Here is a 27,266-nt window from a genome sequence, read left to right as displayed (position 1 = left end):
CCTCTTGATATGTATACCCTTGGATTGAAACCATAATTTTCAAAGTTGAAAGTTAAATTGAACTTTTATGGCTCATGCTAATAAAAACCCATCAGTCATTAATCATCTTTAGGGGAAAAAAATGTAGAAATCAGATAAATTTTCACATACAACGCCAAGTACTGTGGGAAATGTAAGGCATGCCTTGTGAAGTAAAATACAAGATGGATAACTTGCCTCATACGTAATCTCAGAGTTGTATAATGCACTCATTATACAATTCATCATAAAATTTCAGAATATACAATGAAAATACAGAGTGTTATATAGCTTCACTCCCTTAGCATAAGCTGTGCATCTATCAGTTAATACAGTAAAGCTAAATTTAGGCAGAACATGGGGTTTCATGCTGGTAATCCCACACCCCAGGAGGCATGGTGAAGGATCAGGCAACCCTCAGCTCTGCAGCAAATTCTAGAATAACTTGGGTCACAGGAGACCCTGTTTCACAAGCCCCAAGGGAAACGAAGAAATAGAGAAAATGGCTGATACCACTTGTTCTTGTTCTTGTTCCTGTTCCAGAACATTCTGTAGTAGCTTCTGCTTGGCACTAAACTCTTGGTGTAGGCTTTCCCACTTCACTCTCATCTGGTCTTCAACAAATGATTTTGCTCCTTCCATCCCCAACTCCTGGGATAACACATCAGGTTTTTCACTATTAGAAGAATAAACAGTTTAAGTTTACAATGTGTGCAAAAAAGAAAGAAAGAAAAAAAGAGAGAGAGAGAGAGCGAGCTAGAGAGAGATAAGGGGAAAAATGAGACAGATAACCTATTTGGTATTCGCAGACCTGGCCTCAAAAATTAGAACAAGATTATCTTTCTTACTCATGAGCTTATGCCTTCAAAAAAATTAAAAGTTAAAATAGAAACACTGAGACTGTAAGCATATTTTCTTCATATATCTAATAATGAACACAGGAATATTAAAAGCACATTGAAAATGGCCAAGTTTGACATAAACTATAGTATGACCACGGACTAATATCCTTTGATAATCAGCCTATAAATTGGTTCGAAATTGGAAAATGTTAGTCTAATGAGATCTTTCACTATGATGCATATATGGGACATTCCGGACACACTGTAGAGGGCCAGATGAGGGGACGAGCAGATGCTGTGCTGTGTGGAGGATCCCAGGTCCGTTGAAGGACAGCAGGGATCCCAGGTCTATCTGAGGCTGAGAACAGGCATTGGGGGCAGGGAGGGGTGAGCTGGGGTAAAACACTAGCCTTGGCATGAACGAGGCCCTGAGTTCCATCCCCAGGGTGCAGAAGGCAAGAAAGGGAAGCATGGTGCCCATGAGAGCAGTTAGCACTGGGACACAGGGTGACTTGTGCCACATGAGTGAGCATGACACTCATATTACATAATTTTGAAAATTAGAACATACATAATGCCTACAGCTCTATGTGACGAACGGCTACCATCCAGTACGAGGAAATTTATGATCTACCTGTTGACAAACATTGACCTTAAAAATTAATGTTGAAAAAAAGATGCCTCTAATTGAATGGATTTAAAAACCACACACACACACACACACACACACACACTTTCAGCAGAACAGAAAGGAGGTGGAAACCTCCTATAAAATTAAATCTCTTTATTGTAGTTTCTTCTACGTTGGTTACAATGTAACTGTTTCCATTCATTGTTTGCATGAAAATTCATACAGAACCAAGGGAGTAGTTACCATTCATATTCTTATGCTTCATCACTGACACACATAAACGTAGCAGCAAGTTAGTTTTACATTAGAAAGTTCTCTTTTTCATTTCTTATGGGAAAAAAATTTTTTTAATGTCGATGAATTCCAAGCTGGAGTTCCGTCACAGCCTTAGAAGTAACTGGGGACTTGACAGGGGGATGTGAGCTGGACTCAATTACACTGAAGGGTGATTTTTCTAAGGAATTTATAGAACCATTGAAGAATTCTTAAGTGGTATTTTTTTTTTTTTTTTTTTTTTTTTAGTTAATCTTCACAGAAAGCTAGCACAGCAGGGAAAATTTCTTTTTACACAAGCTTAATATTTGAAAGAGCAACTAAAGCAACTTGTAGATGTTTATCTGTTGTCTGGGTTCTAGCCAATGCTGAAGGCCAAGGAGAAGGGAGAGAAAAAAAAAAACAATAATAGCAACTTTTTTTAACCACAAGAAACTTGCATAAGATTCCCACAGTTCTTTTGTGGAACCGACTGTCTGCCAAGCAGGCAGCACTAGCTATCCCCTTCGAAAAAGCAGAGGCATAAGTAAAAGGCAAGACAAACTGACGGATGTGTGAATGAACGAATGACTTAGAGCTGTGAGCAGGTAGCAAGACTAAAGATCCTCTGCTCTGCTAGCCTGGACAAGTGCTCCCTTTGTTTGGGACTTTGGTGCTGATGTATTTTAAAGACCTTATCACACACAGATCTTTCTAAACATGGTGAATCGTAGTAATTATTTTAGCTCGTTCACAGTTTCGGGGTGACTTAAATGCAAAAGGTAAGCATCCAATAATATCCACAATGCATCAACACTCAGAATCACAGCACCAGTGTGACTAAACTACAAAAACATCTGCTATCTCGAGTGATCCATACGAACACAGTATGTTGTTTTAACTCACAGTGTTCCTTAGTTTCCAAGTGTATGATTTCTGATGCCACGATGTAATTTTGTTGAAGATTATAAGTATATGCAGTTTTTTTTCTTAATGCTAGTAGGTACTTCTGCCTTTTCAATTAGTTGGTGTTATAAATAATATTTTAGAATATCTGTCTAACATATACTTTTAACTGTATCACTTCTGTTAAAACAGTGTTTAGAATCAAGAAACAGTCAAAAGTGCTGGCCAGGAGATATAAGCAAAGGCTGCACATAGACACACAGGTTTTACTTAAAACCTTTTTTAAAAAAAGTACTTTAGAGCCAGCCAGGCAGTGCTGAGGCACACCTTTGATTCCAGCACTTGGGAAGCAGAGGCAGGGGGATCTCTGTAAGTTTGAGGCCAGCTTGGTCTACAGAGTGAGTCTGGGGAAACCAGAGTTACACAGAGAATATCTGGTATGACAAACAAAAACAAATAAAAAAAAGTTTCTCTTTGTATCATTATCAAACTGTTTTTGTATTGATGGTTGCTGCTTATTATTCTAACTCTGTAGATAAGCAAGCCAAGACCCCAAGGTGAGTGGCTCAAGACACAGGCGTAGCCCACCGGCTACAGTTCCGTTACCTTTCCACCTTACAAATAAAAACCTCCTGACCAGAGATTCTTCCCTTCCCTTATCTATTCTAATATTTCATCTTCATTCTGTATGTAAGGCTTTCAAACTGCCCACTTGAATCCAGGTCTCCAGGATAAAAATCTTTACATATAGAAATTATTGGAAGATAGCTGTTTGGAAGTCATACCACTTAGCCTGCAATTTTTTTTCTTTGCACTTTTTAAGAATATTCTGCAAGACTTCTCAAGAGGAAAACACTCTGGTTAGGTATAGTCATCAGTTGGAAATATCATAGATTTGATTTGATAACACAGTTTTTTCATTTGACCCAGAAAATGGCTGTCCCGGAGGACAGGTGTGCTGGGCATCCAAGAAGGTAAACTCATTAGTCACTATCAGTAGCCATTCTTCTAGCTGTATGACAAAATGCTTGGCAGTGCAGGAGCATCTAATGTCCTAAAGTGAACAGGGGTCAGTGCCTTGTTCGGAAAGTAACTATGGGGAGAGCTAGGTGTTCTGCTTTTCAAATGATAAGGAAACACAAAAAGAGAAAGTTGCAGTTTCAAAACATACCCAAGGCCACCTGAGCCTTCTGCGATGGAATGCTGGGTTAGGATTTCCTCTCCGCGGCTAGCTACTGAACGGAGGAGGCTCTTCTGCTCAGCCAGCTCCTGTTCAAACTCCTGCACAAATGCAAACATTGTGGTCAGAGAGCTGCTGATGGTCGCTGTCACTGTCACTGCTTTCTATCTACAGAACATAAGGAGGGCTCTAATAACTGTAAATCTGAACACCAAATAGGCAAATTCTCTTGCTCTGATTAAATATACTGAAAAAAAAAAAAAAAAAAAAAAAAACCAACTGGAACAGAAAATTTTGCTGGACAACGGTGCCCCCATGTGGTAAAATACATTCCATCCCTTTCAAAGTCAATGCTATCTTGAACTAGCCAGGACAGACCCCTTACAAATCTAAGTTCAGGACAGTATGCTTTATTATCAGCCGATCTGGTTTGAGCTCATTCATGGTAAATGAGTTTGCACTTTGACATGAGAAGATACTTATGTATGCCTTTTACACAGTCAGTTTCCTTGAAAAAAATCATCAGCAGAAATCATTTGTCTCATAACTATATACAATCAGATCTTGTGAGGAGTCACTAGAAAGTAAGAAGCACATTTCACTCTTTTGGGGAAAAAAATGTATTTCAGAGCTTTGTCCGTCCTCAGAGGCCTTCCTGGGACGTCTGTGTTATAGTAAAATAGATGCAAACACTCATTGAAGAACTATTGAAGAACCGTGTCAGTGCTGGGGATGTCACTGGGTGGAGCACTCACCTAGCCTGGGTTCCATTCCCAACATTAAAACCAGAACAAAACAAAACTCACGTCTACAGAAACTATGGCCATAGAAACATCACCCTCAAGCTCTGCTCACGGCAGAGCTGCCTAGTGAAGGAGGGAAATGCTTTACTTTTTGCTGCTGAAGACTGCTCTGCCGTTGGTGGGTCCTCGTGGTACGGGCTTGAGCCAGCCATTCCTGTACTCCAGGGCTCTGAGTGGCTGTGAAGTCAACATCGTTCTCCTCTTTCTCTTGTGTAGCTCCCTGCTTTGAACAAGATGAGACAGGAATCAAGGGCCATACTGATAAATTGTTTTTCTGCTGGTGAAATGAGCCAATTCAATCCAGATTAGATATGAAATGCAAGCCCCAAGGTCAGGGAAGTTGCCATGAGAAAGGAGAGAGTAAGGGAAAGAAAAAATGTGGGTGCAAGAGAGAGAGAGAGAGAGAGAAAGAGAGAGCGCACAAGGAGACAAGAATGTCTGGATTATACAGTGGAAGAGCCTCTGGGAGTAAGGGCAGCCCAGCTTGTGGGCTGGAAAATTCAGGAGTTCAGGATTGGGGGAGGGGTATGCCAGGTAGGGACTGAAGGACTCTGGGAGAACCTGGAGGCCAGGTCTGCTTTGGTATCTAGGATATGCACCTTAGTCCCTTGTCCGCGAGGTCAAAACCATCCACAGGGAAACCTCACCCCACTGGAAAGAAGACTCCTTTGGTGGTATAATGACATCAAAGCACCATCATTTCCACATTAACATATTGAAAAAAATGATGATAACACAAGAATTTGACACTTTTAGGAACAAGAATAAGCAGATGATTATGCCCAGAAGCATTTATAAGAAAGCCCATTTTTTCCAGAGTAGTCATCAAATATTATTCTAATTTTTTCATATATATATATCTCAACCCTTTTATGAACTTTTTAAAGTCACATAAAGCTAAAATGTTACTCAGATAATCATTATGTGCCAAACCTTGCTGTCCTTCCTCTAAAAGCTTCACCCTGCCAACATTTTTCTCCAGGTCACATGGTATATATCCAAAATGGGCACAATTGCAAGTACTTGCTTCTCAAACAGATTTTTTTTTTTTTTTTTAGGTTACTAACCAAAGCGATCAACACCTTTGAGAAACAGTAAGTCCATGGTTGGGGTCACATTTCAGAATTCAGGAAGGGCAGCAAGGCATGATGGTTAATTTTTGGATGGGTGCAGGGCACATGGGAGAATAGGAAGGCATACTTCTCTATATGTCGGGTCGTGAGGGTTTTGTCGAAATCCACAGTTTTAATCCACCCATGGCTTCAAAATCTAAGTAGACTATTGAAAAGTGGTGGAACAAGGCAAAAAGCGGCCCACTGGGGAAGAGGATCATTGGTGGCTTTTGAAGAGTACTTTATTTTTCCTTGCCCGAGTTGAAGAGCTTTGCCTTGCCATCCCCTTAAGCCACGCTGTCTTTGCCTTGCCACTAACATTAACAGCAGGTCATGGAGCCAAACTTCTGAAAACACAAAGCAAAGCTAAGTCTCTCATCCCTAAAGTTGCTTCCATTGGGCATTTAGTCACAGTGCTGAGCTGCTTAGGAGAATGCAGCAAGGGCTTCCAAGATGGCTGAACATCCTCTGCCCCACTGCCCCACATGCCCCTGCCCCACCAGACCCCACCTCCTCCCCTTCCCCCCCCTCCCCCCCCCTTCCCGACAGTCCCCAGCCTAGCTGCTTCAACTCTGTTTTCAAGGTTTGCAGGAAGTGGTCAACCACAGGAACAATCTTCAGGGCACTTCAAGAGCAGGAAGCCTTTACTCACCCCCACCCTAACAACACTGCACTCATAAGAAGGTAGCACTAACTGGATTCGGGGAATTAAAAATAAAAATTAAAAAAGGACATCAAGTTGGGAGAGATGTTATGAGGGTTCTGGGGGCTGCTGAGGAGGGGAATAAGAAGCAGACACGATCTAGACACATTGTACACTGTGTGTATATGTGCATGTGTGCATTCGCATGTGTGTATAATTCAAGAGATTTTTCACATGTCGTATGTCTGCTTTTCAAGTCTATCCAGAACAAATGAAGAGACTGGGTTTTACTGATACTCATGTCTGGGGGGGGGGGGGAGGGAGCTGTGTGTGGGGGAGAGTAACATAATAAAGTGTCAATTAACTGTGGGCACAGTTCTTGCCATCCTACAAATTCAAAAAATGTCCCTGGGGGTTTTTAAAGGGACTTGATATGATAATTACAAGTGACAATCCCAAAGCATACTGCTTTCTCCCTTTATCTGGGGGTTTTTAAAGGGACTTGATATGATAATTACAAGTGACAATCCCAAAGCATACTGCTTTCTCCCTTTATCCCACGATCAACCCCGCCCTCCACGGATTCTTTACTGCTTTGGGAGTTTGGCTAGGGATGAAAGCAAAAAAATAGTTACTTATCACCCAGACAACCTTCTTGCCTTGTTATTCTAATGGGATGGCAAAGGTCCTCCTAGCTTCAGGCTTCACACTGAGACAAGGTGAGGAGGATTCAGAGCCTGGGTGTGTGAAGGGATAGATCAGACTGGTTTTCATACTGATCACCCATTAAATATATATTATGCATGAGACACTGCTACTGAGGCTGTTACACAGGAGGGCCAGAAGAGAGGACAGAGGTGAAGGGACAGAAAGTGACAGGAAAGGCTTGCTAGGTTGGTCTGAGAGCATTGACGGAGGTGAAGGATTACAGGGAGCATGGAAAAGTAGAAAACCTGGCACAGACCTAGGGGAAGGCATTCCAAACTGGAGAACAGCTAGGGCCCCCATATGGCTCCAGTATGGCCCCAGTATGGTCCCATGCAGTAACACAATTGAGAACATCAGCACAGAAGAAGCCATGTGGCTAGAGTCTGAGGAGGTATCTACCTGGATCATCTTGCTATCAACCCTGAGACTGACACTCCTCTGTCCCTTGCCCCACCCTCAAGTAGGAAGGCAGACAAAGAGTCCGCCCTTCCAGTTCAGCTGGCTTATCCACAGAGGCCCTGCCTTTTCTCTGAGTCCCTGCATTCTAGCTCACCATTCTAAGGAGAGAACATTGGGTTTCTATACTTGTGTTTTCTTTCCCGCAATCCCATGATTCATGGTTGCACTGGCTAGTTTTATGTCAGCTTGACACAAACTAGAGTCATCTGAGAAGAGGGAGCCTCAATCGAGAAACTGCCTCCATGAGATCAGACTGGAGGCAAGTCTATGGGACATCTTCTTAATTAGCGATTGATACGGGAGGGCCAACCTGTTGTGGGTTCTCTTGAATGCTATAAGAAAACAGGCTGAGAAGGCCATGCAGAGCGATCAGTAATCATCACTCTTTCATGGCCTCTGCATCAGCTCCTGACTCCAGGTTCCTGTCCTGATTGTATTCATGCCCCCCACAATGAAATGCGATTCAGAATACATAAGCTAAATAAATCCTTTCCTCTCCAAGTGGCTTTGGTCACGGTGTTTCATAGCAGCAACGGTAACCTAAGACAAGGGTGGACTGACTGAGATGACGGACTACATCTTTGTCTCTGTGCCATGGAGTGACTGCTCTATGGTGAAACAAGCCATCAACTTGATGTGGTCTATGTCTCCATGAGAACTCCTCTATTCTGAGCATGTACTTCCTTTCCTTTGACAGGAGCTGGCTCCCCAACTGGAGAAGCCAGATCAAGTAGAACAATGTGAATGTCCTTGGTCTAAAAGATGCTATTTGTATCTTGCAACATGTTTGGAGTGGGTGACTCATCACTCGTTCCCTAAGCATCCCTCCTTCCCAGGAATTTCTCCCAAAGGTAAATAGTGGGTTTCTGGAAAGTAGAGGTTTAGGTGAGTGGGGCTGTAGCACAAGAGACTGGAGAACACTGTCATCACAGAATGAACTCTCAGAGACCCTGGCTCATTCAGGCAAGGGAGAAGAAGCAGGTTAGATGGAAAGTTTGCAGGATAAAAACACAAGACACACAATGACACCTCAAGGAATCAGCACACCAGACTCAAGTCCCAAATCATAGCTATTCTAGCTGCCAAAATCCTGGTCCTGGCTATAAGCTTCTTTGCCTTTTCTCTTGGGATCCAGGCCACTTCCTCTCTGCTAATTCAGCCAATGTTTGTTTCCCAGAGCCCATCCAGAAGATCCCTTACAGACTCCTCCTGGAGTCAAACACACTTCTACATGGGTTATTCCCCTCGGACTTCCAGTGTGTCTTTTAAATCACACACACACACACACACACACACACACACACACACACACACACACACACACACACACACACACGGTTGGCAATTAGAATGTGAGTCCTCAGAACCCTTTATACACAGATGGACTTTCAGGTTCTCAGAATTTATGAGTCTGACCAAGCAAGTCCACAGCTTCAGATTAAACAGATAAAAGGCACAAAAAACTGTCACTTAGACTGTTTTCTGTGTTGTTTTAATTGGTTGTTTAGTTAGTTCAAGTTTTCTGACTCAGTCATTTTGAAAGCTAAGAGTTGGCCCTCAGGAAGCAAAACTGATTAAGAATCTAGTTCATACTTTAGTTCTTTCCCCCTTGGGATTAAGGTGGTCCTGGCAGGAGGAATACAAGCCTGGAGATGACAGCTTTCCCTTCTGCCACAGGAGGAAGAAGTGAGGTAGTTTCTGTTACTAGAGATTCACTGGGTGGAGCCACCAGGGATGTTTATTTTGGAAAAGTAGGGCAGTCACCACCTTTCTTCCTGGAATGTTCCTTTGAAGAGCAGTGAGACCCTGGAGATGCTAAACCTGAGATGAACCATTTCTTCATAAAGCAGTTTGCTATCTATACAGTGTGAACTTGATGCTGCTTCCATCGGTGACATTTTGGGAAAATGACCTAAGCTCCTTATGAAGACAGACAGCTTGCAATTCAAGAGATTTTCACATGTCCTTCGGTCTGGGTTTCTTCATGTCTATCCAGGAGAAATAGAGAGACTGGGTCCTCACTGATACCCATGCCTGTTCACTTTGCAAAACGACAAAATAAAGTGAGTGGGCAGCAGATATTACACTCCACATACATACAACAGCACTGAGAAATACAGGTTAGGAGTGTAGCTCAGGATCACAGTAAATGCTGAGATCTGCAGGGCATTTGATTCTGGTGTAGGGAACCAGAGGAAGGATGGGAAGGTAGAGAAAGAAAGAAAAGAAGGGGAGGGGAGGGGAGGGGAGGGGAGGGGAGGGGAGGGGAGGGGAGGGGAGGGGAGGGGAGGGGAGGGGAGGGAAGGGAAGGGGGAAGGAAGGAGGGAGGAAAGAAAGGAGGGGAGAGGAAAGGGACACAAGGAGGGAGGGGAGGAGGGAGGGGAGGAGGGAGAGGAGAAGGGAGAAGAAAGGAGGAGGGAGAGGAGGAGGGAGGAGAGGGGAAAAGAAAGGCACCTGTGCCCTTTGCCCCATGCCCTGTGTCTTTTCCTTTTGCTGTGACTATCTGCTATTTCACCTCCAGCTTCTATCCCAGTTCAACTGTGGTATAGGCTTACCATGTCCCTCCTCTATTCCCAAACAGTCCAATGGCCTTTCATATTCCTCAGAGTTAAGCTCAAAGTCTCTTGGTCACCTATGAAGTTGTCTCAGGCCTCTTTGTTAGCATTGGAAACTAATCCCCACTATGATGTTAAATGGAAGAACTATGGGGGGTAACTTTACTGCAGCTCTAGGAGGGGTCTCAGCTAGCCTCTTCCTCCACTTGAGGACACAGGGAAAAGATGCCATCTGTAGATCAGGCGGAGAACCCTCACTAGACACTGAAGCAGCTGGCATCTCAATCAGACTTCCCAGAACCTAGACTGGTGTGCACTGTGTTTGTGGGTTCTAAACCACTCAGTCTGGGGAGATTTTGCTACAGCAAACTAAGCTGCTTAAGACACAGTTTAATTTCATTTGTTTCTGTTCTCTACTACACACACACACACACACACACACACACACACACACACACACCATTCACTCCTTTGTTTGTACAACACAGTGAGTTCCAGGGTAACCTAGGCCATATAGCAAGACTCTATTAAAGAGGGGGGGTGGGGACAAATATAGTAAAATAAAAATTCATGTGCATCACCTATCACAATAAATTTAAATGATGGATTAAACGTGCCCTTTAAAAATGTGAGACAGATGTCTACAACCAATCACTAGAGTCGGATGTTCTTCAAAAGAAAAAAAAATTGAAAATGTAAGGATGCAGAGAAGCTGAAATCAAAAGAAAGTTGAGTGGTAGGTCAGGGAAACAATGACCAGAAAACTCCAACAATGTAAAATAAAGTTGACCATGAGGAATCACACTGTTATGGTGGGAAGACTCATTGACTAGGCATTAGGTGCAGAAGCCACCTAAAATCGTCTGAATACATCTAGAGAGGGGACTGTAAGAGAAATCCAAAAGAAAAGCAATTTCATCACATCAGAACTTCATTCTCAGATCCACATGCTGGTCAATGAATGCTAACAGCCTAACTGGAAACCCAGACCCAAGGCAGAAAATGTAAATACACAGGCTGAAATGTTACTGAAACCAAGCACATATATATGTGTATCCGGCCTCCAACATCTTTTCTCCACTGCCACACTCATAGAGAGACATGTGGTAAGTGTGTCACAAGCGCCATGTCAGCCCAGGCTCTGGGTAGCCATGCTCACCTGCATGTTGAGCTGTCTGTCATGCAGGGCCCTCTGCAGCTCCACGAGGCTCCCTTTGAGCACCCTCAGCTTCACCGATAGCTGCTCTGCCTCATCTTTTGTGTGAGCCTTGCCCTCCAACAGCAGGTTCTCATTGTGCACGGACAGCTGCGACAGGGCCACCACTTTCTGTTCTATTTCCGCGAGCATGTTCTGGGAAAACACAGTAGGGACAAAACTCTCACATCTCGCCAGCCCCTGGAGACTGTTTCTAAGCACAGTCCTCAATAGTCGCTTAGCACACAGTCAGGTATCTGGCTTCTTCTACTTTGAAGAGTAAGGTATGTGCTCAAGTGGGGGAATGCCTGTACTTTCCTTCTCTCTCTCTCTCTCTCTCTCTCTCTCTCTCTCTCTCTCTCTCTCTCTCTCCCTCCCTCCCTCTCTCCCTCCCTCTCTCTCTCCCTCTCTCCCTCTCTCTCTCTCTCTCTCTCTCTCTCTCTCTCTCTCTCTCTCTCTCTCTCTCTCTCTCTCTCTCTCTCTCTCTCGATACTTTATCATTAAAAATACATTGGAAAAGGCATAAGGGAAACACATGTGGTATAGTGAACAAACACAAAGAAAGGGGCTGCTGCCCAAATGATACTCCATTATCAGTCCCACTATCTTAGTATTAGATTACTAATATTAGTAAAATTATCATACAACAAACCTCTTGTAGATTTAAAAGGAATTTCTTTCAGAACACTGATCTTGAAGTTATCATGTGGCTCTATTCCTTCCCTCCCTTCTTCTCTTCTCGTCTTCTTCTGTTTTCTTTTTCTTGAGACAGGATCTCACTATGTAACCCGAGGCTATCCTGGAACTCTCAATGTAGTTCAGGTTGGCCTTAAACTCCTAGAGAGTCTCCTGTACTGTCTCCCAAATTCGGGGATTAAAGGTGTACACATGTGACTCCAATCCCATGTCACAGCCAATTATAACTATGGAGCAGATTTTTAATGCTAGATTTTAAATTCATGGGTCTTCTGGAAGAGTAGGAATTACTCTTAACTACTGAGCCATCTCTCTAGTCCCGGAATAGTTTTAAAGACTAGACACCACTGGCAATGGTTTTTAAGAACCAACTCCAGGTTTGAATTCTATATTTGCTTTAATGACGGACTTTGTAAATACATAAAGTCTCGAACTTGTGGAAGCTCACAGGACTATGTCAGGACCTTATTGTTATATTATCTATGATTATAAAATGTCCTTCATGGTGTATGCACATTTCCTTCCTTTCCTTCATGATATAGAGCAGTGATTCTCAACCTTCCTAATGCTGAGACCCTTTATACAGCTCCTCATGCTGTGGGGATGACTCTCTGCCCCCGACCGTAACATTATTTTGTTGCTACTTCATAATTTTGCCACTGTTTTGATTCATAATGTAAATATCCAATATGCAGGATAGGATATCTGATATGTGACTATACAGGGGTCATGCCCACAGCCTGAGAACCACTATTCTAGAGCATCTTTGTACCTGGCAGTCCACCAGTTGGGCATCCATGTCCATGGGCTCCTGGGGTGTACCCAGTGCAACATCCAGGGTGGCCTTTGTGTTCAACAGCCAGTGGTCCAGCGCATCCGCCTCACAGCGGTACCTCTGCAGAGCCTGCTCCTGTCTCTGCTCCTCCAGTTGATCATTTAGCTTCTCCTGAGGGATTAGGAAGAAGGTAAGTTGGAGGGAGCACTGAACGGTAAGAACTTAAAGATTCTTAAAGATTCCATACAAGAGTGACAGTCTCAAGCCCTAGCTGCACACACAAACAAATATCTAGACTCAAGAGAACATCTGCGAAGACTAAATTGGGGTTTCTGTGTCTCAACATTAGCGTATGAAGAGTCCTCTCTGCATACCAACCCCCATGAATGTATGTGCCCCAGAGTTGGACGAGGCATCCTCGAGATTCCTGTAGGATAAGGGAGTCTTGGGCATGAGGGAATCAGCCAAGGATTAGAACCAAACACTGACAGGAAGCAGTTGGTCCATGGCAATAGACACTTAAACCTCAACTTCTGTGAAGGTATGACATGCTTGGGACAGCAGCCGACTACAGAACCTCTACCCCACATAAATGCACAACACTTTAGGCAGTTGATCCTGTGGGAAGGAGCAGCCAGCGGTACTTGTGTTGGAATAAGGCAGAAACCCAGAGTTTTAGGCTAATTAACAAGTTTTCTCGATTCCTGCAAATAATTCATGCTGAAACTTATTCTGAAATCCCACATACATTTTTCATAAAGACAATGGGATGAAATTAAAGTTACCTTTAAGTACTCCAAATACCTCCTTTAAAAAACTGTATCACTAGTAATTGTCATTATTGTTTTTAACATGTATTTAATCTTATATGTAAAAGTGTTTTGCCTACACATTTATCTGAGCACCATGTGTGTGTACTGCCTTCAGAGGCCAGAAGAAGACTTTCTGGAACTGGTTGTGAGTCACTGTGAGCGTGTGTTGGGAACTGGACCCAGGGCCTCTGCAACAATAGTGATACCTCTTAACCACTGAGTCCTTTCTCTGGTTCCAATGATAATTATTCTTTAATTAAAATCTTAACACAGGGACTAGTAAGTAGGAAGCGTATGCAGAATATGGAATAGATACATAATTTGACTGATCTTGTGGCTAACCAATTTAGAACAAGCTTACATCTTTAGTATGCAACAATCATAAATTTAATCATGATGGAATCAGTGATAAATAAAATTATACTCAGTTTGTATAAGAAATGTATTGGGGACATTATGATCCAGAGACACAAGCCAGAAGCTCTCAGAGCCCATCTGAAGCCCACACTCAAATGAATTGCAGGAGCAGCTGCATAAACATCGCATATGTCAAAAGCCAATAATTCCAAGAAAGAATTATAAGAAAGATAATATAAGGAAAAGAATAGCTGATTTGTACCACATATCACTGTTGCCAAAATATACCTATCAAGTAATATTTAAAGCAGATAACATAGGCAACAGAAGTGAAAGAGTATTTTCATGAGTAAATTCTACTTGTTGTAGGCTCTTAGTTAAACACATCACACCATTACTCAGATCTAAAGTTCCTGTCCCTGAGGCTCTAGTCAACCAGATACCAGCTCTCTGCATTCCCACTGTCTCCTATCTGGAGCACATTCATAGGTACATCCTGACTGACTATTCTGTGCTCCCGCCTCTGGTGTAAACGTAATACCCACTTCTCGGGACTGGGAAACAGTAAGGAACACTCTCTCTCCAATGCCTATTGTAACACTCACAATGGCCAAATTATGAGGCCAGCCTAGGTGCCCAACAACAGACCACGGGCAAGGAAAATATTATATGGAGTGCATCCCTATGTGTGCGTGTGCGCACATACACAATAGAATATTTACAGTCATAAATAAGAATATAATGGCATTATTAGCAGAAAGAGTAACATGACTGAAGGTGGTTACATGAACTGAATTATTCTACTGCTGAAAGACAGTTACTATACCCCTTCTCTCCCATGTGGCCCCCATACACAGATATATAAAACTAGGCATATATACGACATGAAAGTAGAAGTAAAGCATTTTTTTAATTTTTTTTTTTTTTTTTTTTTTTTTTTGGTTTTTTTGAGACAGGGTTTCTCTGTGTAGCCCTGGCTGTCCTGGAACTCACTCTGTAGACCAGGCTGGCCTCGAACTCAGAAATCCGCCTGCCTCTGCCTCCCAAGTGCTGGGATTAAAGGCGTGCGCCACCACCGCCCGGCGCATTTTTTAAATTTAATTCTATTTTTTTATTTATTCACTTCACATCCGACTCACTGACTGCTCCAGGTCAACCCCTCCGCAAATCCTTCACTCATCCCTCTTCCCCTTCTTCTCTGAGCAAGTGAGGGGCTCCCTGGGTATCCCCTCACCCTGGCAAGAAGCAAAACTTTTTAGGTAGACAAAGGGGACTGATGGGAATAAGAAAGAGTGAGAATATGGAGATATGAGGGCAGAGACATTCAACAGGGAGGGGGGAGGGGAAGTAAGGGGAGGGGGAGGGGGAGGGGGAGAGGAAGAGGTAGAGGGAGAGTGAAAGAGAATAAAAGTTTTGAGAAAATACATTCTCAAAGAAAAGACCAGCAATTAAAACAACAAAACCCATGTGGTTCACTTTGGTACCCAGAACTGCTAACAGACACTAAAGCCTGATTTAGAAGCAGGACCTGAAATCCCTCTAAGGCCCCAGTTACCTCCAGAAGCTGCCGCTTGCCAGCTGCTTTCATCCTGATGGTGGACATTCGCTCAGCCAGGACAGTGAGCGTGGACTGCAGGGCTAGCTGCTCCACGGGGTCCGACTCCTGAGACTCAGCGACCAGCTCCTCAGCAAGAGAGGCCTGGAGCCCATTGATCTCATCTTGCAGCATCTGCACCTCGTCCATCAGGGCCTGTGGGGAAGACTGCCGGATCACGCTCTTGACTGAGGACTCCAGGCCTTGCCACCATACATCCACTGAGGTCAGTGGCAGACTCTCATTCCGATGTCATCGGTTGAGCCAGCCATCAGGACTTTTCAGAATGACATTTTGAAGCTGAAAGCTGGGACAGTTCTGATCTGGATGCTGGGGATGTTACTAAGTTAAATTGCTTTGAACAAACTAGCATTTCTGGGTTCCAACAGGCTCATTAGTAACAGGAGAGGAATCTTCAAGTACGTCCACATTCAGTCTCTTCCTTCTGTACCTAACTCAAAAACTTACAGTTTCCTGGGGCTACCTTCCAGGACATTGGCTCCCTCCAGAGTTGTCTGCCAAGTTTTCAAATGCTTTCTGAGGCTGACCACCTCCACGGCACAACCCCAACCCAGCCTCTTCATTCAGCTTGCACAGTTCAATGGCGTGTCAATCATATTGCACATCTTTAAATAGCAATTACAGATGGCTCTACTTTTAGGATTGGCTCCTTCACTGGCCCACAAACAACAGGTTAAAAACTCAAACTGGAGTAGTCAGTATGCTGAAGTTCCCTGTCACCAGATATAGAGCAAGGCCTTTGTCCACATTTAAGAACTAAGAGAAAAACCATCAAATCCCCAACCTGCCTAGTGTCACCACACAAGCTAACAAAGCTCTCTGCTTTAACCCTTAAACAAGAGAGTAATTTAAAGTAACTCCTGAATGCCATCTTGCCTATCCTGTCTTTCAGCCCTGCCCTTAAAAGGAAAAGAATGTTGAAATGACTATCTGTTCCTTAATTCTGGTCTGGTTTGGTTTTGAGATAAAGTCTTAGTATATAGCCCTGGACGGGCTAAAACTCACAAAGACTAGATAACTCCCTCCCTAGTGTTGGGATTAAAGGTGTGGAATACCACACCCAACCCTGGTTTTGTTTTTGAGACAGGGTTTCTTGTAGCCCAGGCTTTCCTGAAACTCTCTATAGCTGAGGGTGACTTGAATCCTGGTCTTCCTGCCTCCACTGAGATTGCAGGCGCAAACTACCAAATGCCCTGTTCATTTGGTGCAGGGATTTAACCTAGGGGCTTGTGCATGCTAGGCAGTTAGGCTACTAATGGTTACATCCACAGTCCTATGTAGGTCAGTCATCTATCCATCCATCCATCCATCCATCCATCCATCCATCCATCCATCCATTCATCCATCCATCCATTTCTATCTAACTTACCTTCTTTTTAGTTTTTGACACTGGGGTCTTCACATGGGAAATTTCTAGACATTAAACAGCATATCATAAAGCTAGGCAGGAAAGGTAGGTACCTGTGGCCCAGTGAAATAACATGGACCAAACTAATATCTTTGCTGGTGTTAGTCCTTCTACAGACTGTAGACATCATAGTAGGCACAGTACCTCTTCAGAGGGCACTGTTGATAATATTAAAATAATTAAAATAATATTAAAGAATTAATAATTAAAATTTAAAACTGATTAATATTAAAATGAACAAGAAAAGAAAACACCTCTCTTTTCTAACAGGGTGACCAATCCAACTGAATTTTAACCAACCGTTACATCCACGGTATTACATAGACCTAAACAGGAAGTAGGGGCAGGGCTCCCTGGTTCTTCACAAGCTGTACACCTCCAGGAAGCTACCACACTGATCAGGAAATAACTTGAATTTCCAGACCATGCCAAGGCCCTTTTGACTTCTTCCTTGTGGTTACCTCCAGGCTTCCCAGTCACCCTGTGGATAGGTAAACATGTCTGCCCTAGGCCTGCCATTTCTGTAAGCCGCTATGTGGACAGACTTACTCTCTGGAGAGAGCTGCTCACTTTCAGCTTTGTTTACTATCCCGCTGCCAACTGCTCTGTGAATCATTTTAGTTCCAAGCCTTTTCCTGGGTTCCTATGGAATTTTCTGCAATTTCCTGTTGATGCTTAAGACAGAACCTTCTCTGTGGTTGCCTGCCATGTCCCTGCTTGATCTCCACCAGAGTTTTCTTTACGGCTTACTCAAGCATGTTGGATTCTAGGTGCCTGTTTCTTCTGCTTCTGTGTATTATAGGTGTCTGCTCTTACTTACTGGGACTGTCTGCTCTGACAGTGTTTCTCCACTAACAACAAAAAGATTTTTTTTTTAATGGTGCCTTTTGATAATCAGAAAGTGGTTTGGTTTGGTTTGGTTTTTGATTTGTTTTGTTTCTTCAGACCTGGTCCCAGTATGTAGCCCTGGCTGTCCTGGAACTCACTGTATGGAGATTGCCATGACCTCAGCTTGCTTCCAATTCACAAAGACTCACCTGCCTTTGCTGGGATTTGAAAGTGTACACCACCACACCCAGCTAAAACAGAAGTTTTAAATTTGATTACAGGATAACATTTTTTTCCTTTAATAGTTCTAGCTTTGGGTGTTCTGTTTGAGAAAACTTTGCCTACTGAGTCACGATTACCATGTGGCACCTCATCTTTAAGAGGGATACTGAGTGAGGGAATTGAGTGAGCTCAGTGGCAGAACTAGTGCTTAGCATCCCATAGCTCTAGGCTCCCCAGGACTCAAAACAAATGGAAGATAAAAGAATCCTCTGAGAACATGATTAATAATAAATGGAATGGAGTTAGTTTTTCAAAAGCTTCTAGGGGGTGTATAAGGAGATGGAAATACGGAGAACAAGTGTTAAGAAACTTTACAACCATCTGGCATTATCATGACATGAAGAGAATTTTATTTAATTTGAAAAACTGTTGGTATATGATGGATCAGGAATGAAGAAAAACCTTGTCACTGTGGCACTATGGTCAGCATCATGGTAAGAGGTCATTTATCTTATGTTTTGTTTTTTAATGCTACCTTCGTACTTCTGTCTACTACTATAGTCCAGTTTGATTTCCCACACTCCGTTGTTTCCAGCCTGAGTACAAATGGAGGTGTACCACCACCCTTCCCTCTCGCCTTGCCCCTCCCTTCTCCTCCCTTTCTCCTTGTCTCTCTCTAGAGAGTTTTACAGTATAATCTTTGCTATGAGCCAAATGCATCTGTTCCTGGAAGCTTACTGCTGTGCAAAGGATGCTGGCTCTCTTTTCATCCTTAGAGCTTTGTAAGTCTCCGTAAGCCAGTGGTTCTCAGCCTGTGGGCGCAGGCCCCTTTAGGAGTCATAGATCAGATCTCTTGAATATCAGATATTTACATTATGATTTATAACAGTGACAAAATTACACTTATAGCAATGAAAATAATTTTATGGTTGGGGGTAACTGCAGCATAAAGAACTGTATTAAAGGATGCAGCATTCGGAAGGTTGAGAACAAGTGCTCTAAGTGGTAGGATTTATTTTTTAACTTTAACCATCTTCTCCCTTCCTGGGGGTGGGGGTTGAGGATTACTTATTCATTTGTTTGTTTTGAAACAGGGTCTACACAGATCAGGCCTACAACTTGTTGTGTAAGAGGATGGTCTCAAACTTCTGATTCTCCTGCTTCTGCCTGACACAGTCTGGGTTTGTATATCCTTGCCACTGCACCCAACTGGAACTTCTGTTCTTTTTGAGATATGGTTTTCTTATATTTGCAATATCTTTTATCAAGCCATATAATCCCTGGCTGGCTTTGAATGTGCAATCCCTGCCTCATTATTTATAGGTGTGGCCTGAGATTTCATTGAATTTATAGACTGTCTTAATTGTTCATTTAAAGTTTTTTTTTTGTTTGTTTGTTTTTGTTTTTGGATTTTTGAGACAGGGTTTCTCTGTGTAGCCCTGGCTGTCCTGGAACTCACTCTGTAGACCAGGCTGGCCTTGAACTCAGAAATCGGCCTGCCTCTGCCACCCAAGTGCTGGGATTAAAGGCATGCGCCACCACTGCCCGGTCATTTAAAGTATTTTTATGCATTTTTAATTGTGATCACTTCCTGAAGACCCAATTGTCAAAAACTATAAACTCTGTATTGTTTGCTCAGACTTTACCTCCTGTATAAGTAGACTGGCTTCCTTCGATTTTCTCCTTGTCTGCAGTTTTAAACGACGCTCATCCCTTGCCTCACTCTCCTCCCTTTCCACAGCTGTACATACGATCCCTCCCACCCACCTGCTATTATCCCAATTCTCAGCCTACATGCAGGCTAGATGTCATTTAACCTACTCCCCACCCCCTTTCCTATAGAGCTCACAGTAATATTTCTGTTTTCTCTGCAGCATGCTGCTGACTCTCACCACGTACTTTCAAATCACGTATTTATAAAAAGCCAGTCTTCTGGATGTTAGCCTAGGGGATGTTCAATACATCTAAGTGAATTAATTGTAACTCATACTAGAGTTGGTGCCTAAATTATAAAAGAAATGACCAGCAAGAAAAAAACCACAAATCCTCATTAAACCTCGGTTGATTTGGCTAATCGGGAGTGTGGTGAAGTCACTGGCTTCTATTTCTATCTCATTCTCTCCTCTGAATAGTAAGAGGTTTGGCTCCTTGGAACTGTCAGTTCTGCACTGCTAAGGCAATCCTCCCTTCCCAACTTCTCCCAGCATCCAAGCTCAGTGACACCTGGGGAGGTTTTATTTGGGGTGATGAAAACATTTTACAAACAGATAGAGGTGGTGCTTGTATGACATAGCCATTTAAAATGTCAATGAGTTGTATGCTTGAATTAATTTTGCTATGTGGTTTTCGTTCTGTAATATGTGAAGAAATCCACCTGGTAGTCAAACACACCTTCAGTCTCATAATTCGGAGGAGCTCACGGCCAGCCAGGAGCTGGCCCATACTACTTGATGCAAACTGAGGAGAGGGAGCGGGAGTTCTCTTTGGGATGGTGCTGACTTGTGATAAAGAGGACATGTGAGTGACAGGAACAGAGTTAGACAGGTGGCTAGAGATCACTAGAAGTTGGGAAAGGGATCTGAGAAAGGGGAAGGAGCAGGGAGGAGGATTTGATCGGTGCACATGTTATATATATGTGACTTTACTGTACCCCTGACCAACCAAATCCACTGAGATTTAATTAACAAGGAGTTGTGTTGTTCGTTCTGGTTATTTCTTATATGATTCTCTCTCTCTCTCTCTCTCTCTCTCTCTCTCTCTCTCTCTCTCTCTCTCTCACACACACACACACACACACACATGTATACATAATATATATATTATATATATATATTATATATATTATATATATATATTATATATATATATATATATATATTATATATATATATATATATATATATATATATATATATATATATATAAAATACATTTTAGAAAATCATACTGACTCCCATTAAGATACTCAATCCACTAATGTTTTAATTCAAGATAAATACTTGGAGCTTCACTCAAGCCCAATCCTTTAATAGTAGGGCCACATGGAACTCATGTTTATTCAATTCCAAAAGAAAACAGTAACTCTATACAGCCTCAGGTCTATACTTTTGAGTACAGTTGTTTCCATGATCTATTTGTTAGAACAAAATAGACTTAGAATTGATCCTAACGCCTGTCACTGAGCCGAGTGTGGCCAAGATGCCAAATGCCTGCCCCCCACCCCTTACCTGGGCAGCCTGGGAGAGCTGGCAGGCTGACAAACCGAGCTACTACCCAGGCCCAGATCCAGGACTTTGAGCTGGCCTGCCATAACATCTACCCCAATGAGCTGCTAGAGTATGTCAAAGGGCTGATCCTGCAGATCCAAAGCTACAGAGTCTCCATGTCTCAGGGCAACAGCAGGATATCTGAGAGAAGTCTCTGATGATCCAGTACTGATAGCGTAGCAGAAGTCAGAGGTCTCAAACCAGACCAATGACTCACTGCAATGAACATCTGCAAGCTGTCTGGGCAAAGGGGCATACTGGGTGACACACTGTGACACACCGTAGCTTCCATGGTGAGATGCTTTGTTATTTGTTTGTTTTAATTTTTGTTTTTATTTCCTTTAGGGGTTTACAGGGTGGAGAACAGATATGAGAAGACTGGGATTTGGGTGTACGATGTGCAATTCACAAGTATCGATACAAATTTATGAAAAAAAAAAATAACCATAGAAGAAGACTCAAATCCCAACCACAGAGTGCAACATTCAAACACACATCACCAGCTTACAAACTGCACTGGGCCCTGAGCCCATCATACATTGTGGAGATCCTAACTGGAGAGAAAGGGACCTAAAAGCTCCAATCAAACTGAGTAAGCACATTGAGGAAGAGTCTGGAGCACTGGTTCCCAACCTTCCCAATACTGCAACCCTTCAGTGCGGTCCCTCACGTTGTGCTAACCTCAAGCCATGAAATTATTTTTGTGGCGACTTCGTAACTGTACATTTTGCTATTATTACTAACTGCAATGCAAATATGCGCTACGCAGGATATCTAATATGCAGGATATCTGACCTGTGACCCTTGTAGGGGTAGAGACCCACAGGTTGAGAACCACCAGTCTAGCGGAACCTTGTAAGAATTAGATTAACAAGAAATAATCCTTATGACAGAGTGCAAAAAAAAAATCAGTAAGAAGCAAGGCATTTCTATCAATGCCTTTAAAGTATAAAAAGCACACTGGACTTTTCTACCACTGTTCAGTCGGAATTTGGAAATAGAAGATCTATAATGAAGGACTGGTCCAGACTCCAGGGACAGATTTAGATAGTGTGTTGGCGCTAGCTCTTCGTGTGGGCAGCTTTGTCCCAGAATTTGTAGAACTCAGGCACAGACGTTGAAAGTGAACAAAGATAGCTCAAGAAGGAAGTGCTAGAGAGTGGGGTATATACACAATTGCACTGAGTTACATGTGCTCTGTGTTTCCTCATCCTCCATTAGACCGCTAATAAGCTACGTAAGTCCTGCTGCCTAGCTTACTCACGTCACTCTGAGCTATGGCTTCTCACTGTGGTGATGGGAGGTACTGCCCTCAGGACCAGCAAAGGACAGAAAGTCATGGCCTCAATTGCAAGAGAAATACTTGCTGTCTTTCTGATTCATAATACTTAACAATAATGTACCATTTTAGCTGATCAGATTTCAGAGAATTGGTAACTGTGAGCTGCTCACCCTAAATAGTTCTAAATGGGACATCCAAATGACTATCCCTATATACACATATGTGTACGCCCCCCCACACACACATGTGAACATAAACACACATATGTATATACACATTCACATGTGTGAAACCACACATGCACATATACACAGATGTTCACATGTCCCCAAAAACACATACACAAACATATGCACAAGCACACACAAGCACATTCAAACACACGTGTACATACACATGTGTACACTCACACATGCACATGAACACATATGTACACACACACAGAGAGAGAGAGAGAGAGAGAGAGAGAGAGAGAGAGAGAGAGAGAGAGAGAGAGAGAGAGAGTGAGTTTAGGAAATAGTGCAGAAGAGAAGGCAGAAAGGCCCAAAGAGCCAGAGGTTAGAATGTGCCATTAGGAAACAGTGTCTGCTAGGCACCTCATGAACTCACAGCTAAGCCCTTCAAACTCCAGCACAGATGGGGAAGGGGATCACAAAGACCCTCCCTCCAATGGCTGAGACCCTTTAGCAGTTGCAGATTGGTTGCTGGAGCAGGGAGAATCTGTGGGTTTTGTTTATTTGTCTGTGGAAGTGACATCTGTGAAGTTGCTCATGCTCCAGTGAGAGGCCTTACTGACCAAACTCAGTGGGCTCTGAAGAGAGGATGTGATGGAGAGAGGGGCATGGTAAGAGGTTCAGGGAGGAGTTAGAGGCTGAGTGTGGGTAGACACGATCAAAATACATTGTCATATGTATGAATACTAAAAAAATACACCTAAGATGATAAATGTTCAATTTTATGTTTTCTCCATGAAGTCCTTGGGCAACAATTTTACTTCATGTACAATATACATTTCCATGCTAATAATGATGGCCAGGGAGGAGGTAGTGCTGCTTGGAGCTAATACGCATGCTCTGTAACGAACTCTAGGGTATGATCCACCATGGCCCTGTTTTCTTGCAGAGTATCAATCCTGAAAGGGCCATTAAAGGGTCTTGGTGGAGCTGTATTCAGTTACCTAGATTATAGGGATGATAAGCCTCCAATAGAAGTAGAGATAACCTAAAACCTGACAGCATAAAGCTATTTAAACCTTCTCCCAGATCACTGGTTCTCAATAATACGTGTGATTCTCGAATAACCCCGATACCACCCTTAGATAACTCATACCATATTCTCTTTGGCTGCTTGAAAGAAAACAGAACCATCAGGCAAGGACAGGGACAGTGTGGTTCCTCTAGAACAGACAGGGATGTCTGGAGTGTGACAGGGCTCTAGTGAGGCAATGGATGGCAGTCAGAGAGAACAGCATGGCTACAGTCACATGAGTGCTAGACCGTCCTCACGACCGTTATGATCTAATAAAACCAAGGTTACTTTTAAATGTATGTCTTTGTAGTCATTTTTCCCAAGCCGGGCAAACTGCAGGGAACTCTAGGCTATCTAAAATGTAGTTTGTCAAAGGCCTAAAACAGGTCTATGCTGTGTGTTTAATATCTACCCTAAGAAGTTACAAGAGTTTCAAAAGCCTGAAACCACTATTTCTCAATACACTATCTTTAGATGGAATGTGTGCATTTTTATCTTATACTGAAAGGCCATGTATTGCAAAAGAAAGCACTTGTACTGGACAGCACATGTGAGCAAACCATGAAGTCCATGTTTACAGTGGACTCTAAATGGAGTAGAGCAGTGGTGTTGCGCTTTTCTCTCTCTCTTCTACTAAAACTGACATTTTGTTCTCTTCTTAAGATTTATATATTATTGTTTATTTATGTGTCCGTGGGCTTCTGTGTAAGTAAGTGCCACATGTGTGCGGGGGGGGGGGGGAGTGTTGGAGGCCAGAAGAGGGCATCTGATCCTCTGGAGCAGGAGATTGAATAGTCATGAGTCTCTCAGAGGGGTGCTGGGAACCAAACTCAGGTTCTCTGGAGAACAGGAAGTGCTCTTAACCACTGAGCCACCTCTTAAGCTCCTGTTCCATTTTGTGATGGGTCCCCCTAAGTGGACCTGGTTGCTCTGGACTGCACTTTCATTTCCTGTGTGCTAGAATTATTGGCATGTACTGTACACATGGCCTTTTTGGTTTGGTTATGTGTAATGTTTTTATTTCTTTTTATGTCTAGGACTGTTTGGTCTATATCTATATCTATATCTATATCTATATCTATATCTATATCTATATCTATATCTATATCTATATCTATATCTATATATCTATATCTATGCACCACTTATGTGTCTGCTACCCACAGAGGTCAGAAGAACATGTCCAATCCCTGATACTAGAGTTATACATGGTTGTAAACCATCAGAAGGATGTTAAGAACTGAACCTGAATTCTATGCAGAAGTATCATGCAACAACATAGGGGGCCTTAGGTCAATTAACAACTAAAGACATCATTCCTCCTCTCTGCTTTCTGGGGGGCTGTCATATGCTGCTTGGTCCTGGTTAGTACTAGGCAGCACTTTCTTATGTCGTGTGGACTCAGCACCTAGATGAACCCGGGTCTCTACATCCTTAGCCCTCAGTTTTGCCACATAAGTGACTTTAAAGTACTGACCATGTTTGTTCAGGAACTCTAGAGCGTGGGCCATGTTGGTAGTGCCCACTTACCATGTGTGTGTCTTAGCATAAATTTTAAGCTGATGTATTTTTAACAGCATCTTTCTAAATTAGATTTATGGGATCAGCTTTTTCTTCACATAAATTTGACACATTCTCTAACTTACATAAGCTTTTAAAAAAATGAGTGGAGTCAGAACAACACAAGATGAAAACTTAGAATTTCTTCCCACTAAAGCCTGGGGCATCATTCCCAAATGAGGCCGATTTGGAATAAAATTTTCATATTTATTCTTAAAACAATGGCTCATAACTAAACAAAATCAATCTGGCAACTAGAAAAAAGGACACCTATATCAGAAAAATCCCAAAGCGACACCAACGCATATAGTTTTTTAAAATTAGAATCTAGGTCTGATTTTCTCTGTTTCCCTCTTAGACCCCACCCTGATGAAGTGGTGGCAACTCCCACCTTTTGGAATCTTGCTCACTTTAACAAGAACCGCTCCTCTATTCTCCCCCAACAGGAGCCTGACAGGCCAGCTACAGTGCACTCTGATTCCATCACACAGGAAGCTGAAGTCATTGGGATTGCTATTTTTACCTGGTGCTCGGCCATCTGGCTTTCTGGACTCCGGCTGGGCTGGAGGCTCTCACCCAGCTTCATCTCCATAGCCTCCATTTTGGTCGAGACGGACTGAAGAGAGTCTTGGTACTTCTGCTGGCGTTCCAAAGCTTCGTAGAGAGTCCGCTGTTTCTCGCTGATCTGAACAAGAAAAGGGACCTTACCAATGGCTTCCTGCTCTTATCTTGAAGGTTGTGACATTTCTTTCCCCACAGCTTTACCCAAGGGCATCTGACTGTCTCCTGGATGTGTAACTCTGCATGTATTTCATAAGAAGATACTAACGCGATGACTGTCTGAAAAGCTTGACCATTTCAACGCTTTAAAGACTTACCACGTTTTTTAAGGTTTCCCAGGAACGTTGTAAGTCACCCAGCTTGGCAGTTGCTGAAGGCTCCAGTCCTGGCTCATACAACTCTTGGGATACAGCAGCACTGGGGGGAATTCTTGCAGCATCTGTCTGCAGTCCCTCGGCGGACAGAGCTTGGTAGTACGCAATGTCCTGGGTGGAGAGCACAGTGTCAGAGTGGGAAGGAAAGGCAAGCTCAGTGTGCTTAGGAGGCCAGTCTTCATGCAGTAGAAAGGCCTATGATTTACATTCATTGTTGGGTACTATAAACTCAGTAAGCTAAGATGTTTGAAAATAACACAAAAATAAAGATTTTAAAAATAACAAGAGCATTACAATTGCTTTAGTATTCTCGTCAATATGAAAAGAAATCAAGCAGACCAATATTTCAAATTGCCAAAGTACCGTCTTGTTTTATGTTTGGTAAAATGGTAATGCAAACTATTCATGCAGTAGCCCCTATTTGACAGGTTTATTTCTATTTAACCAGCACACCTATATTTAACTAGTATGTCTCTAGTTAACATCTAACTAACTAGTACACTTCTATTTAACCAAATTTATCAACAAACCATTGCTTAACCAGTATATCTGTACTTAATCAGCATACCTCTATTTACCCAGTACATTTCTAATTAACTGGGGCACCTTTATTTAGCTAGTATACCTCCAATTAACTACTGTGCCTGTATTAAACCAATATAGAAAAGCAATGAGCTTTACCTGATCCATTTCCCAAAATGTAGTTCCCAACATTGGTTTATTTCTTAACAAGTATTGAAAGGATATTTTTGTTTGTTTGCTTGTTTTAAAGATAAATTTAGAAGAAAGGATTGGGAGGAGTTCAAGGCCACTCTCAGGTACACACCAAGTTTGAAGCTAGCCTGGGCTATAGGAGACTGTCTCAAAAAATGAATCGATCTAGAAATATTAATTTTGTAAATGAGACCATAATTTACTACTTGTGAGTGCATTATTCACACAAAAATATAGTTATTTT

The 27,266-nt window shown here is 42.6% G+C and overlaps 1 protein-coding gene across 4 annotated transcripts in view; it reads right to left on the bottom strand.

The window, feature by feature from the left end:
- Nucleotides 1-27,266, bottom strand: part of Syne1 (spectrin repeat containing nuclear envelope protein 1) — a 478,529-nt gene that overhangs the window by 123,293 nt on the left and 327,970 nt on the right. For 3 of the 4 annotated variants that reach the window (XM_076926749.1, XM_076926751.1, XM_076926752.1), the window contains 8 exons: nucleotides 26,252-26,419; nucleotides 25,897-26,058; nucleotides 15,500-15,694; nucleotides 12,773-12,946; nucleotides 11,269-11,460; nucleotides 4,721-4,852; nucleotides 3,821-3,930; nucleotides 532-694 (listed from right to left, as the gene is read on the bottom strand). In XM_076926749.1, coding sequence (XP_076782864.1) covers nucleotides 532-694; nucleotides 3,821-3,930; nucleotides 4,721-4,852; nucleotides 11,269-11,460; nucleotides 12,773-12,946; nucleotides 15,500-15,694; nucleotides 25,897-26,058; nucleotides 26,252-26,419 — 1,296 coding nt within the window. Of the gene's footprint in view, nucleotides 1-531; nucleotides 695-3,820; nucleotides 3,931-4,720; nucleotides 4,856-11,268; nucleotides 11,461-12,772; nucleotides 12,947-15,499; nucleotides 15,707-25,896; nucleotides 26,059-26,251; nucleotides 26,420-27,266 lie in introns of all 4 variants that reach the window. The other variant, XM_076926750.1, reaches the window with a different exon arrangement.

Source organism: Arvicanthis niloticus, chromosome 28, assembly GCF_011762505.2.
Source record: "Arvicanthis niloticus isolate mArvNil1 chromosome 28, mArvNil1.pat.X, whole genome shotgun sequence".
Classification (NCBI taxonomy): Eukaryota; Metazoa; Chordata; class Mammalia; order Rodentia; family Muridae; genus Arvicanthis; species Arvicanthis niloticus.
Note: the sequence above shows the minus strand (reverse complement) of the source record. Positions and strands in the feature narration are given on the sequence as shown.